Raw genomic sequence first — 13,514 nt, forward strand, 5'->3', positions numbered from 1 at the left:
GAAACCTTGCCATCAGCACGCTCTCCCTCGGTTTAAGATGCTCCCGAACCAGTGTACACAGCTCCTCATACGACTTATCTGTGGGTTTCACCGGAGCCAGAAGATTCTTCATGAGGCTGTAGGTCGGTGCCCCGCAGACTGTGAGGAGGACCGCTCTCCTTTTTGCAGCGCTTCCTTCTCCGTCCAGCTCGTTGACTATAAAGTACTGGTCTAGCCGTTCGACATAGGCTTCCCAGTCCTCACCCTCCGAGAACTTCGCCAGGATGCCCACAGTTTGCTGCATCTTTGTGTTGGATTCGTATTCTCGTCGCCAGTTATTGTGTTCCTAACACAGATGAGGCTGCACACAGGGAGGTTAAAGTAACAGTGACCGCAATCTTTAATAAGACACTCCAGAGCTTACATACAGTGCTCCCAAGGGATGCTGGGATCCCTTGGGACTTCAGGCGATGAGCTCCCTGGTGGCGGAACATGGGAGTGCATGCTTTACAGATACACAACAATCTTTTTGCAGAGGAAAAAGTAACTGTCTTATTAGTAGCCGGTAGAATTGTTTCTTACTTTTATTACCAGCATGTAGTGTTTCTATCCCTGATGGGCTGCTTATGATCTACAGGGTTGCAGTGATACTGGCCATCCTGTATGGCTCAAAGACATGGACCATATACAGTAGACACCTCAAATTGCTGGAACGATGTCTCCGCAAGATCCTGCAGAGGCTTGGGAGGACAGACGCACCAACGTTGGTATTCTTGATCAGGCCAACATCCCCAGCATTGAAGCACTGACCACACTTGACCAGCTCCGTTGGGCGGGCCACATTGTTCGCATGCCGGACACAAGACTCCTAAAGCAAGCGCTGTACTTGGAACTCCTACATGGCAAGCGAGCCCCAGGTGGGCAGAGGGGACATTATGGGGACAACTTCAGAGCCTCCTTGATGGGGTGCGGCATCCCCACCGACACCTGGTAGTCCCTGGCCAGAGATCGCCCTAAGTGGAGGAAGAGCATCCGGGAGGGCGCTAAGCACCTCTCGTCTCGTCGCCGAGAGCATGCCGAAATCAAGCGCAGGCAGCGGAAGGAGCGTGAGGCAAACCAGACTCCCCACCCACCCTTTCCTTCAATAACTGTCTGTCCCACCTGTGACAGAGACTGTAATTCCCATATTGGACTGTTCAGTCACCTGAGAACTCACTTTTAGAGTTGAAGCAAGTCTTCCTCGATTTCGAAGGACTGCCTATGATGATGATGATGGATGGGCCGCTTTGGTGATGTCAGTTAGAGGGAGAGCACTGGAGTGATTCCATTGCAAGCTCTAATATCAGACTGGCTTCCGAACCAATTTAGAGCAACCCAGTGCCACCCCCATCACCCATGACTTGGCGGTGGGGGGGGGGGGGCAGGGCAGATAAAAGTTTCTGTTAGATTAATTTTTTTTTATTCATGAAACATTATATAAGTCTATATTTTTGATGAAACAATGAATAAAGTCCTCAAGTCTATTTTTTTTAACAAAGAGTAAAAAGTTTTTATTTTTCAAAATGTGTTCACTTTAAATCTCCAGATAATTTTATCCAGAAGACCAAGCAGAGGTACAATAACCCTCGGTCTCTATCTACGAAGATCAACCTCGCTGACATGCAGACAGAGATCAAATTGAGGCCTCCCCATCAGCTAACTATGCTTGACCTTGGAACAGCAAATGGAAATGTATATTCACATTCTGCCCCCTACAAGGGGATAGGTGAGGCATTTTTATTTTTTGCAAGTTTCGTGAATATGTGGTACCAAAAGAATTTGCTCTGCCTACACCGCCCCCCACCCCAAACCTGATTCCACAACGCCAGCTTCCTTATTCCCTCTCTGCTCAGCTCCTCGTGTCTCACGTATCCCTCAACAACAACAACTTGCATTTATGTAGCATCTTTAATGTAACAAAACATCCAGTTCACAGAAACATAATCAGGCAAAAATCTCCTTGGACCAGTAATCACTGACTTTTGACAATTGCATTTAAGATGTTCCTTAAAACCTACCTCTTCAACCAAGCTTTTGATCACCTGCCCTAATATCTCCTTATGTGGCTCAGTGTCAAATTTACGTTCTTTTAAAGGGTCTTGGGATGTTGTACTACATTAAAGGTGCTTTATAAATGCAAGGTATTGTTGCTTCTGTACCACAGACCAAGCTTTGACCTCCCTTTGTTTAGAATGTTCTTAAACACTTAAGCACCCAACCCCATGCACAACTCTTCCACCACTCTCCATTCAAATCCCTTCATTGTGGCAACTCTGCTGTCCACAGTACTGAGAACATCCCGGTAAAAAATCCTATCTGACTGTAGCTTCAGCATGTAATCCCTGTCACGTACGTTCAAATGTGTGTAAATAAGGGTCAGAGGACTATCGGGTCCACCCAGATCATCCTACCCAGTTTATGTTACAGCTTCTCATGTTCATCCAGTCCCATGCAATATTGTCTCCTGGCAGAAGCAAAAAAACTGGGGCCAGACAAGGAAAAATTCTCCATTTCCCTAAGTCAGTTGAGCAAACTTCAGGAGATTACGTTCGGCCATGATTCATCACAACTAACTAGCAACTTACCTCTTGTAACTGGAAATGTCCCCTTCTCTCAGCAACTTCTTAAGTTCCCCTTTAAAGGTCTTTACACATTCGTACTCAGCATATCTGGGTAGTTTGTTCCAGAGTACAATGATGCTCAGTGAAAATAAATATTTCCTGGCATCTATCCAAAGTCTCTGCCTGTGGATTTTATAAGCATAACCTCTCGTCCTACGCCATCCCCATTCATCTCAAATAACATATCTCTAACTATGCTAGCACCAATCCTTTCATCATTCTGTAAATTTCAATCATCTCCCCTTCAAGTCAGTGTTTTTCCAGTGTAATATTAATTCTTGAAGCCTATATTCATAACAAAGAGCTCTTAAGATTTGGTGTCATTCTGGTTGCTCTTCTCTGCACCCTTTGCACAGCCATTACTATGTTACTATATGAGGGACCACAACGGATATCATTCTCCCAACTGTGGATGTACCAAAGTTTTAATAGATCTTTATTTTATACTCAGTGATACTAGCAATACAACGTAAACCCGGTTTGCTTTACTTCTAAAAGCCTCAAATGATCAACTACAACACGCATGTCTTTTTTCTAATCTGTTATCTTTAATGGATACATAGAAACATAGAAAATAGGTGAAGGAGTAGGCCATTCGGCCCTTCGAGCCTGCACCTCCATTCAATAAGATCATGGCTGATCATTCACCTCAGTACCCCTGTCCTACTTTCTCTCCATACCCCTTGATCCCTTTAGCCACCAGGGCCATATCTAACTCCCTCTTGAATATATCTAACGAACAGGCATGAACAACTCTCTGCGGTAGAGAATTCCAGAGGTTAACAACTCTCTGAATGAAGAAGTTTCTCCTCATCTTGGTCCTAAATGGCTTACCCCTTATTCTTAGACTGTGACCCCTGGTTCTGGACTTCCCCAACATCGGGAACATTCTGCCTGCATCTAACCTGTCCAGTCCCGTCAGAATTTTATATGTTTCTATGAGATCCCCTCTCATTCTTCTAAACTCCAGTGAATATAAGCCTAGTCGATCCAGTCTCTCCTCTTACGTCAGTCCCACCATCCCGGGAATCAGTCTGGTGAACCTTCGCTGCACTCCCTCAATAGCAAGAACGTCCTTCCTCAGATTAGGAGACCAAAACTGAACACAATATTCCAGGTGAGGCAACTGCATTAAGACCTCCCTGCTCCTATACTCAAATCCCCTAGCTATGAAGGCCAACATACCAGTTGCCGCCTTCACCGCCTGCTGTACTGCATGCCAACTTTCAATGACTGATGTTCCGTGACACCCAGGTCTCGTTACACCAGCCCTTTTCCTAATCTGCCGCCATTCAGATAATATTCTGCCTTCATGTTTTTGCCACCAAAGTGGATAACCTCACATTTATCCACATTATACTGCATCTGCCATGCATTTGCCCACTCACCTAACCTGTCCAAGTCACCCTGCAGCCTCTTAGCATCCTCCTCACAGATCACGCCGCCACCCAGCTTAGTGTCGTCTGCAAACTTGGAGATATTACACTCAATTCCCTCATCTAAATCATTGATATATATTGTAAATAGCTGGGGTCCCTATTGTGTGGGACCTTGTCAAAAGCCTTTTGAAAGTCCAAATACATCACATCCACTGGTTCTCATTTGTCCACTCTACTAGTTACATCCTCAAAAAATTCCAGAAGATTTGTCAAGCATGATTTCCCTTTCATTAATCCATGCTGACTTGGACCGACCCTGTCACAGCTTTCCAAATGCGCTGCTATTTCATCTTTAATAATTGGATTCCAACATTTTCTCCACTACTGATATCAGGCTAAACGGTCTATAATTACCCGTTTTGTCTCTCCCTCCTTTTTTAAAAAGTGGTGTTACATTAGCTACCCTCTAGTCCATAAGAACTGATCCAAAGTCGATAGACTGTTGGAAAATGATCATCAATGCATCCACTATTTCTTGGGCCACTTAACTACTTTGGGATGCAGACTATCAGGCCCTGGGTATTTATCGGCCTTCAATCCTATCAATTTCCCTAACACAATTTCCTGACTAATAAGGATTTCCTTCAGTTCCTCCTTCTCGCTAGACCCTCGGTCCCCTAGTATTTCCGGAAGGTTATGTGTGTCTTCCTTCGTGAAGACAGAACCAAAGTATTTGTTCAATTGGTCTGCCATTTCTTTGTTCCCCATTATAAATTCACCTGATTCTGACTGCAAGGGACCTACGTTTGTCTTCACTCATCTTTTTCTCTTCACATATCTGTAGAAGCTTTTGCAGTCAGTTTTTATGTTCCCAGCAAGCTTCCCCTCATACTCTATTTTCCCCCTCCTAATTAAACCTTTAGTCCTCCTCTGCTGACTTCTAAATTTCTCCCAGTCCTCAGGTTTGCTGCTTTTTCTGGCCAATTTATATGCCTCTTCCTTGGATTTAACACTATCCCTAATTTCCCGTGTTAGCCACACGGTTGAGCCACCTTCCCCGTTTTATTTTTACTCCAGACAGGGATGTACAATTGTTGAAGTTCATCCATGTGATATTTAAATTTCTGCCATTGCCGATCTACCGTCAACCCTTTAAGTATCACTCGCCAGTCTATTCTAGCCAATTCATGTCTCATACCATCGAAGTTATCTTTCCTTAAATTCAGGAACATAGTCTCTGAATTAACTGTGTCACTCTCCATCTTAATAAAGAATTCTACCATATTATGGACATTCTTCCCCAAGGGGCCTTGCACAACAAGATTGCTAATTAGTCCTTTCTCATACACATCACCCAGTCTAGGATGGCTAGCCCTCTAGTTGGTTCCTCGACATAATGGTCTAGAAAACCATCCCTAACACACTCCAGGAAATCCTCCTCCCCCTTATTGCTACCAGTTTGGTTAGCCCAATCTATATGTAGATTAAAGTCGCCCATGATAACTGCTGGACCTTTATTGCACGCACCCCTAATTTCTTGCTTGATGTCCCCAATCTCACTACTACTGTTTGGTGGTCTGTACACAACTCCCACTAACGTTTTCTGCCCTTTGGTATTCCGCAGCTCTACCCATACAGATTCCACATCATCCAAGCTAATGTCCTTCCTTACTATTGCGTTAATTTCCTCTTTAACCAGCAATGCTACCCCACCTCCTTTTCCTTTCTGTCTATCCTCCCTGAATGTTGAATACCCCTGGATGTTGAGTTCCCAGCCTTGGTCACTCTGGAGCCACGTCTCCGTAATGCCAATTATATCATATTCGTTAATAGCTGCCTGTGCAGTTAATTCGTCCACCTTATTCCGACTACTCCTCGTATTGAAGCCCAGAGCCTTCAGCCTTGTCTTTTTAACACACTTTGTCCCTTTAGAATTTTGCTGTAATATGGCCCTTTTTGATTTTTGCCTTGGGTTTCTCTGCCCTCCACTTTTACTTTTCTTCTTTCTATCTTTTGCTTCTGCTCCCATTTTACTTCTCTCTGTCTCCCTGCATAGGTTCCCAACACCCTGCCATATTAGTTTAAACCCTCCCCAACAGCAATAGCAAACACTCTCCCTAGGACATTGGTTCCGGTCCTGCCCAGGTGCAGACCGCCAGTTTGTACTGGTCACACCTCCCCCTGAACCGGTTCCAATGCACCAGGAATTTGAATCGCTCCCTCCTGCACCACTCCTCAAGCCACGTATTCATCTGTGGTATGCCTGGGGTTTCCTAAACCCATGTGCATAACACCACATTTTTCCTAATGGTGCTGTCTAATTGTCCCAGGACGTATCTCTGGGGAACTCCCTTTGCTTCCATGACTTCAGCCAACTATTTATCCAATCTAATAACTGTTCTGAGATCTAATTATTTTATCATACCCACCTTTATCAAATGCATTTTGGAAGTTAAGGTATACACTTCTAAGAATTATTTTTTTATAAGAACAGGTTTTAGCCTGTAAGATATATGCCTTGACTGGTCAGGGACAGGAGTGTATGACTGCGAGTGAAGCAGTTAAGGAGATCCAGGAGATACAATTGCAGGAGCCTCGGTCCCTGCACTTGTCCAATAGATTTGAGGTTCTGGCAACCCTTGAGGACAAGTGTGCAGACTGCGGGGTGGATGAGCAGACTGACCAAAGCACCGTGGTGCAGAAAGCCATTCAAGTGAGGGGAGTAAAGAGGCAGGTGGTTGTAGTAGGGGACAGTATAGTTAGGGGGATAGATAGGGTTCTCTGCAGTCAAGAGCGTGCATCCCGAAGGCAGTGTTGTCTTCCCAGTGCCAGGGTAAAGGACATCTCCTCCGGCCTGGAGAAGAACTTGGAGTGGGAGGGGGATGATCGAGTTGTCGTGCTACACGTAGGTACCAATGACATAGGTAGGACTAAGAAAGAGGTTTTGCTGAGACAGTTTGAACAGCTAGAGACTAAATTGAAAAGCAGAACCACAAAGGTAATAGTCTCTGCATTATTACCTGAGCCACGAGCAAATTGGCATAGGGTCAATAGAATCAGGGAGATGAAAACGAGGCTCAGAGGTTGGTGTGGGAGAAGTGGGTTTCAATTCATGGGGCACTGGCACCAATACTCGGGAAAGAGAGAGCTGTTCGGTAGGGACGGACTACACCTGAACTATGCTGGGACCAGAGTTCTAGCGAACCGAATAACTAGGGAGGTAGACAGGGCTTTAAACTAAGTAAGGGGGCGGACGGTCGCAGTAGAGAGCAATCTAGAATGCAAAAGAAAAAAGAAAAGGAAGCAATGCAGGAAAGTGATTGTGGTAAGGATAACCAGATTATGTCAGGAAGGGACAGAGCATACAAACAAAAGAGTGCACTAGCAAATAGGTTCCAGGTAAGAAAAAATAGCGCTGACAAATAGGACTATAGTACAAAATAATGTTAAGATGTCTAATAATGTTAAAAAGCCAAATTTAAAAGCATTGTATCTGAATGTACGAATCATCTGTAATAATGTAGATGAATTAACAGTGTAAATAGATGTAAACGGATATGATATAGTTGCAAATATAGAGACATGGTTGCAGGGTGACCAGGGTTGGGAACTGAATATCCAAGGATATTCGATATTTAGGAAGGACAGGCAAAAAGGAAGAGGAGGTGGTGTGGTGTTTAGTAAAGGATGAAATCAGAGCAATAGTGAGAAAGGAGATTGGCTCAGAAAATCAAGATGTGGAATCAGTCTGGGGTGGAGCTAAGAAGCACCAAGGGGCAGAAAACATTGGTGGGAGTTGTCTATAGGCCTCCAAACATTAGTGGTAATGTAGGGGATGGCATCAAACAGGAAATTAGAGATGCGTGTAGCAAGGGTACTACAGTAATCGTTGGTGAATTTAATCTACATATAGACTGACCAAACCAAATTAGTAATAATACTGTGGCAGATGAATTCCTGGAGTGTGTACGAGATGGTTTTTTAGACCAGTATGTTGAGGAGCCTACTAGGGAACAGGCTATCCTAGATTGGGTATTGTGCAATGAGAAGGGATTAATTAACAATCTTGTTGTGTGGGGTCCTTCAGGGAAGAGTGACCATAACATGATTGAATTCTTTATTAAGATGGAAAGTGAAGTCCAATCCGAAACTAGGGTCCTAAATCTAAACAAAGGAAACTACAAAGGTATGAGGAATGAATTGGCTATGATAGAGTCATTAAAAGGCATGACAGTGGATAGACAATGGTTAACATTTAAGGAACGAATGCAGGAATTGTAACAGTTATACATTCCTTTCTGGCGTAAAAACACAAAAGGAAAAGAGTCCCAACCATGGCTAACAAAAGAAGTTAAGGATAGTATTAGATCCAAAGAGGAGTTATACAAAGCTGCCAGAAAAAGTAGCAAGCCTGATGATTGGGAGCATTTAGAATTCAGCAAAAAAGGACCAAGAGATTGATTAAGAGGGGAAAAATAGAGTATGAAAGTAAACTTGAAAGGAACATAAAAACCGACTGCAAAAGTTTCTACAAGTACGTAAAAAGAAAAAGATTAGTGAAGACAAATGTAGGTCCGTTACAGACAGAAACAGGAGAATTTGTAATGGGAAAACAAGGAAATGGCAGAACAATTAAATAAATACTTTAGCTCTGTCTTCACGGAAGAGGACACAAATAACGTCCCAGAAATGCTCGGGAACCAAGAGTCTAGTGAGCAAGAGGAATTAAAGGAAATGATTATTAGTAAGAAAATAATGCTGGAGAAACTAATGGGACTGAAGGCCGATAAATCCCCAGGGCCTGATGATCTGCATCCCAGAGAACTAAAAGAGGTAGCCATGGAAATAGTAGATGCATTGGTTGTCATCTTCCAAAATTCTATAGATTATAGAACAGTTTAGTGCAGATTGGAGGTTGGCAAATGTAACCGCACTATTTAAAAAAGGAAGGGGAGAGAAAACGGGGAAATATAGACCGGTTAGCCTAACCTCAGTAGTAGGGAAAATGCCAGAGTCTATTATAAAGGATGTGATAACGGCACACTTAGATAATATCAACGTGATTAAACAAAGTCAACATGGATTTATGAAAGGAAAATCATGTTTGACAAACCTACTGGAGCTTTTTGAGGATGTAACTGATAGAATAGATAAGGGAGAACCAGTGGATGCAGTGTATTTGAATTTTCAGAAGGCCTTTGATAAAGTCCCACTTAAGAGGTTATTGTGCAAAATTAAAGCACATAGGATTGAGGGTAAAATACTGGCATGGATTGAAAATTGGTTAACTGACAGGAAACAGAGAGTAGGAATAAACGGGTCTTTTTCGGGGTGGCGGACAGTGACTAGTGGGGTACCACAGGGATCAGTGCTTGGGCCCCAGATATTCACAATATATATATAAATGATTTGGATGAGAGAACCAAATGTAATATTTCCAAGTTTTCTGATGACACAAAACTAGGGGAGATTGTGACTTGTGAGGAGGATGCAAAGACGCTGCAAGGCGATTTAGACGGGTTGAGTGAGTGGGCAAACACATGGCAGATGCAGTATAACGTGAATAAATGTGAAGTTATCTACTTTGGTAGGAAAAACATAAGGACAAATTATTATTTAAATGGTGATGACTTGGGAAGTGTCGATGTACAGAGGAACCTCGGTGTCCTTGAACACCAGTCATTGAAAGCAAACATGCAGGTGCAGCAAGCAGTTAGTAAGGTAAATGGTATGTTGGCCTTCATTGCAAGAGGATTTGAGTACAGGAGCAAGGATATCTTAGTACAGTTATACAGGGCCTTGGTGAGACCGCACCTGGAGTATTGTGTGCAGTTTTGGTCTCCTTGCCAAAGAAAGGATATACTTGCCACAGAGGGAGTGCAGGAAGGTTCACCAGACTGATTCCTGGGATGGCAGGACTGTCGTATGAGGAGAGATTGGGTCGACTAGGTCTGTATTCACTAGAGTTTAGAAGAATGAGAGGGGATCTCATTGAAACGTATAAAATTCTGACTGGGTTGGATAGACTGGATGCGGGGAGGATGTTCCCCCTGGCTGGGAAGTCTAGAACGAGAGGTCACAGTCTCAGGATACGGGGTAGGAAATTTAGGACCGAGATGAGGAGAAATGTTTTCACTCAGAGGGTGGTGAACCTGTGGAAATCTCTACCACAGAAGGCTGTGGAGGCCAAGTCACTGAATATATTTAAGAGGGAGATTTCTAGAAACAAAAGGCATCAAGGGGTATGGGGAGAAAGCGGGAATATGGTGTTGAGATAGAGGATCAGCCATGATCATATTGAATGGTGGTGCAGACTCGAAGGGCCGAATGACCTACTACTGCTCCTATTTTCTATGTTTCTATTTATGGGCCCAAGTTTCCCTAGGAGTTGCTCTGTTTTTTTTGGAGAAACTTGATTTTTCTGAACTATCCTTTTAGTTACAATTCTGGCCATTTAATTTGTGCCAGTGTAAGTGAGTTCGTTAGGTTTTTTTTTAGTTCAGTTTCTTTTTTCAAAAGGGAGCAGCCACTTACCCCTGTTTTAGGTGTTTGGCCAGCAAATAGTTGCTCCAAACTAACTTAGGCCAGCGTATGTTGCCACTTCTGTCCGCACAGAAAAACCTTACCTAGAGTTAAGGAATCGGCGCAAGTAATTACATTTAAAGCACCAAACAAAGCACAAAAAGTAATAAGCATTCAATAGAAAATAAAGAACTGAAGTAAATAATTAAATTAGCAAGTAAAGAATTGAAGTAAATCTTAGCTTGAATTAAAGTCGGCAGCGGCTGTCCATGCGGGAGTCCCTTCGGCTTGGGATAGGGGAGGGAGAACGTGGCATTTGGGGTGGGGGGAGGGGGAGGCGAGAGGGGGAGAATGCTCAACACAGCAGGCTGGGGGTGGTGGGTGCCGGCACTGAAACCGACGCTGGACCGTAGCTCCACCCCCCTGCCGGCTCTCTCTAGCCAGCACGTCCCTAGCTCTGCCCCCCTCTCACTCTCCTGCGCCATGCTGCGGCTGAAGATGCCCCAAGGATCGGTCAGAATTGCAGATTATCATTTCGGTGCATTTTTTTCTCCCAGGAAGTCGGTGGACCTCCGTGAGATGCGCCGTTTTTTAAGACGGGGGCAAACTTCAGCCCTATGACTCTACACTTTCAGAGTTCAAACTTGTGGGACAGAACAACACAGACACAGGATGTTTCTTCACTCACCCCTGTCCAGGGGTTATCTTTACTTGGAATAATCAAAAGAAATACAAACAATTTACGATAGCATAAAATGCATAATAATTTTTAATTATTAGCCCACACCAATCTATCCCATTAAGGTACCCTATAACAGTTAAAAATGCCTATTCACTCTCTCAAAGGGTTAATTCTAGCCATGGTCAATGATCAGAAATTAACCCCTCTTTCTTTTTGTAACTGATCAGATTACCAATCTCTTGACTGCAGCGTTTGATCTTGCGTGTTACAGCCACTTTATACTGTTTATCTGGATGTCTGCCCACCGTGTACGTATTGTCTAGGTTTAAAAGAAAGGGACACTCTCTCACGATGAACAGGTCTTTCATTCTCTCATCTGCTGGACAGTTTTTTTTCCACAGTTCCCAGATAAGTGTTTTGCAGCTGTGAGGTATTAAAACTCATGAGAAAGCCTTTGTAATTCGCACAGCCTTGTGGGTCACTAAAAAATGGTCAAGCCAGGTTCAGCCATCTTGGAGCAGATTGCAAGCACAGTTAGCAGAAAATGAGATGAAAAAAATGCTGTAGTCTTACACACTTCACCAAAGAACTCAATCAAGGCAGGGCCTACATTTCCTCAATCTCATTGATTTCTCTGCGGCCATCAACATGGACAATTATTCCAAACTTCTGCAAAGCTTTCAACATTCAAGGTGCTATTTAAATACATTGGTTGTTATTGAACATAAACTTACATTTAGGAATAGAAACTTCTGCAAACCCAGTGCATCATGTGCCTGTGGTAGAATGCACTTCATCTGAAAATGGCTGCTTTTTAATTTCAATTCATAACTTCTTCTGTCAAGGATAGGTAACTATATATGCTGGGTATTTCCACCAATCTCCAAGCTTAAGGTAACAGCTTTTGCACTGCATAATACAGGCTGAACCTCCCTTATCCAGAACTCCCTTATCTGGAACCATCCCTCGTCCAGAACCATTCCTGACCACCGGGTGGCGCAGGCCAGAACTCCGACATGAACAAATTGAAGTCCTTCCTCGCTGCCGACTCCCGCAATCGCTGGCCTGACCCCGCAATCCAATCCCCCACTCCCAGCCCGTCCCCACCATGATCTCTCTGCTGCACTCCCAGCCCCAAGCCAGCCAGCCCCGATATTCCCTTGCTCAGTACCTATACCATCCAATTTAATCTGACCGTCCGGAAAAATCCCTTATCCGGAACAGGCCAGGTACCGAGGGTTCCGGATAAGGGTGGTTCAACCTGTACCAACTCAGGAGTAGCATATGTGAATGACTGGGAGCAGCAAAAAACCTGCTTTACTCTCTTTGCCAGGGCAATGATGCCTTTGAGTGAATCTAATGGAAAAAAATAAAAATAAAGAACACTGGCTGGCTGCTTTTTATATACACGAAACTGCTCTTTCAACAGCAACAACAACTTGCATTTACATAGCCCTATGTGGCTCACTGTCAAATTTTGTTTGATAACTGCTGTGAAGCACCGTGGGGACGTTTTACTACGTTAAAGGTGCTATACAAATGCAAGTTGTTGTTGTAAAATGCCCCAGTGCACTTCACATGAGTGTTATCTGGCAAAGTTTGACACAGAGTCATGTGAAGAGATATTGGGACAGGTGACCAAAAGATTGGTCAAGGAGGGAGATTTTAAAAAGCGTCGTAAAGGAGGATAGAGAGTTAGAGGCAAAGAGGCTTAGGGAGGGAATTCCAGAGCTTGAGGCCCAGGCAGCTGAAGTTCTTTTAAAATATGTCAACAGGAGCTCTTTGCAGTTTAACTTTCTGTGTACTCTTTTATTAGCCCATTGGTTAATATATTGGGGACAGAATTGCCCCTTCCCTAAAGGCCTATTACCGGCGGAAGTCGATGGCCATGCCACAGAGTGCAATGGCCGCCGACTTTGCATGTGATGACCGCCATTTTGAAAATTCCACTCCTGCGGAATCCCGGCGGTGACTCGCTTCCCCCGGCCCCCCCCCCCCCACCGCTCCGCTACTGCCGATTCGTCCTAAGTGCATCATCAGATGTCTTTCCCCCCCCCCCCCAACCCCATGGCGAATTCCCGCCGAGAAAATCTTGCTCCTGCCACGTGGTGCCAAGGGCAACTTTTTCTGCTGGTGCACTGAGCTTTGAGTCTGTTCATTAAATGGGAGGATCTACTGCCGCTGCCGCTGCCATGTTTTTTATGCCCCTGGGTTCGGCCGGGCCGCCAACCGAACTTTAAGAATCCCGCAGGCTCTCCCCTTTAAGTGAAGAGGAGAACCGTGGTGACGCGG

At 44.2% G+C, this 13,514-nt stretch overlaps 1 protein-coding gene across 4 annotated transcripts in view; it reads left to right on the forward strand.

Moving 5' to 3' along the window:
- The window catches only part of sec22a (SEC22 homolog A, vesicle trafficking protein), an 89,250-nt gene that overhangs the window by 34,736 nt on the left and 41,000 nt on the right, over positions 1 to 13,514 (forward strand). For all 4 annotated transcript variants that reach the window (XM_070875259.1, XM_070875260.1, XM_070875257.1 and 1 more), the window contains one exon: positions 1,565 to 1,744. In XM_070875259.1, coding sequence (XP_070731360.1) covers positions 1,565 to 1,744 — 180 coding nt within the window. The remainder of the gene's footprint in view (positions 1 to 1,564; positions 1,745 to 13,514) is intronic.

Source organism: Pristiophorus japonicus, chromosome 3 (genome assembly GCF_044704955.1).
Source record: "Pristiophorus japonicus isolate sPriJap1 chromosome 3, sPriJap1.hap1, whole genome shotgun sequence".
In the NCBI taxonomy this organism is placed as follows: domain Eukaryota; kingdom Metazoa; phylum Chordata; class Chondrichthyes; family Pristiophoridae; genus Pristiophorus; species Pristiophorus japonicus.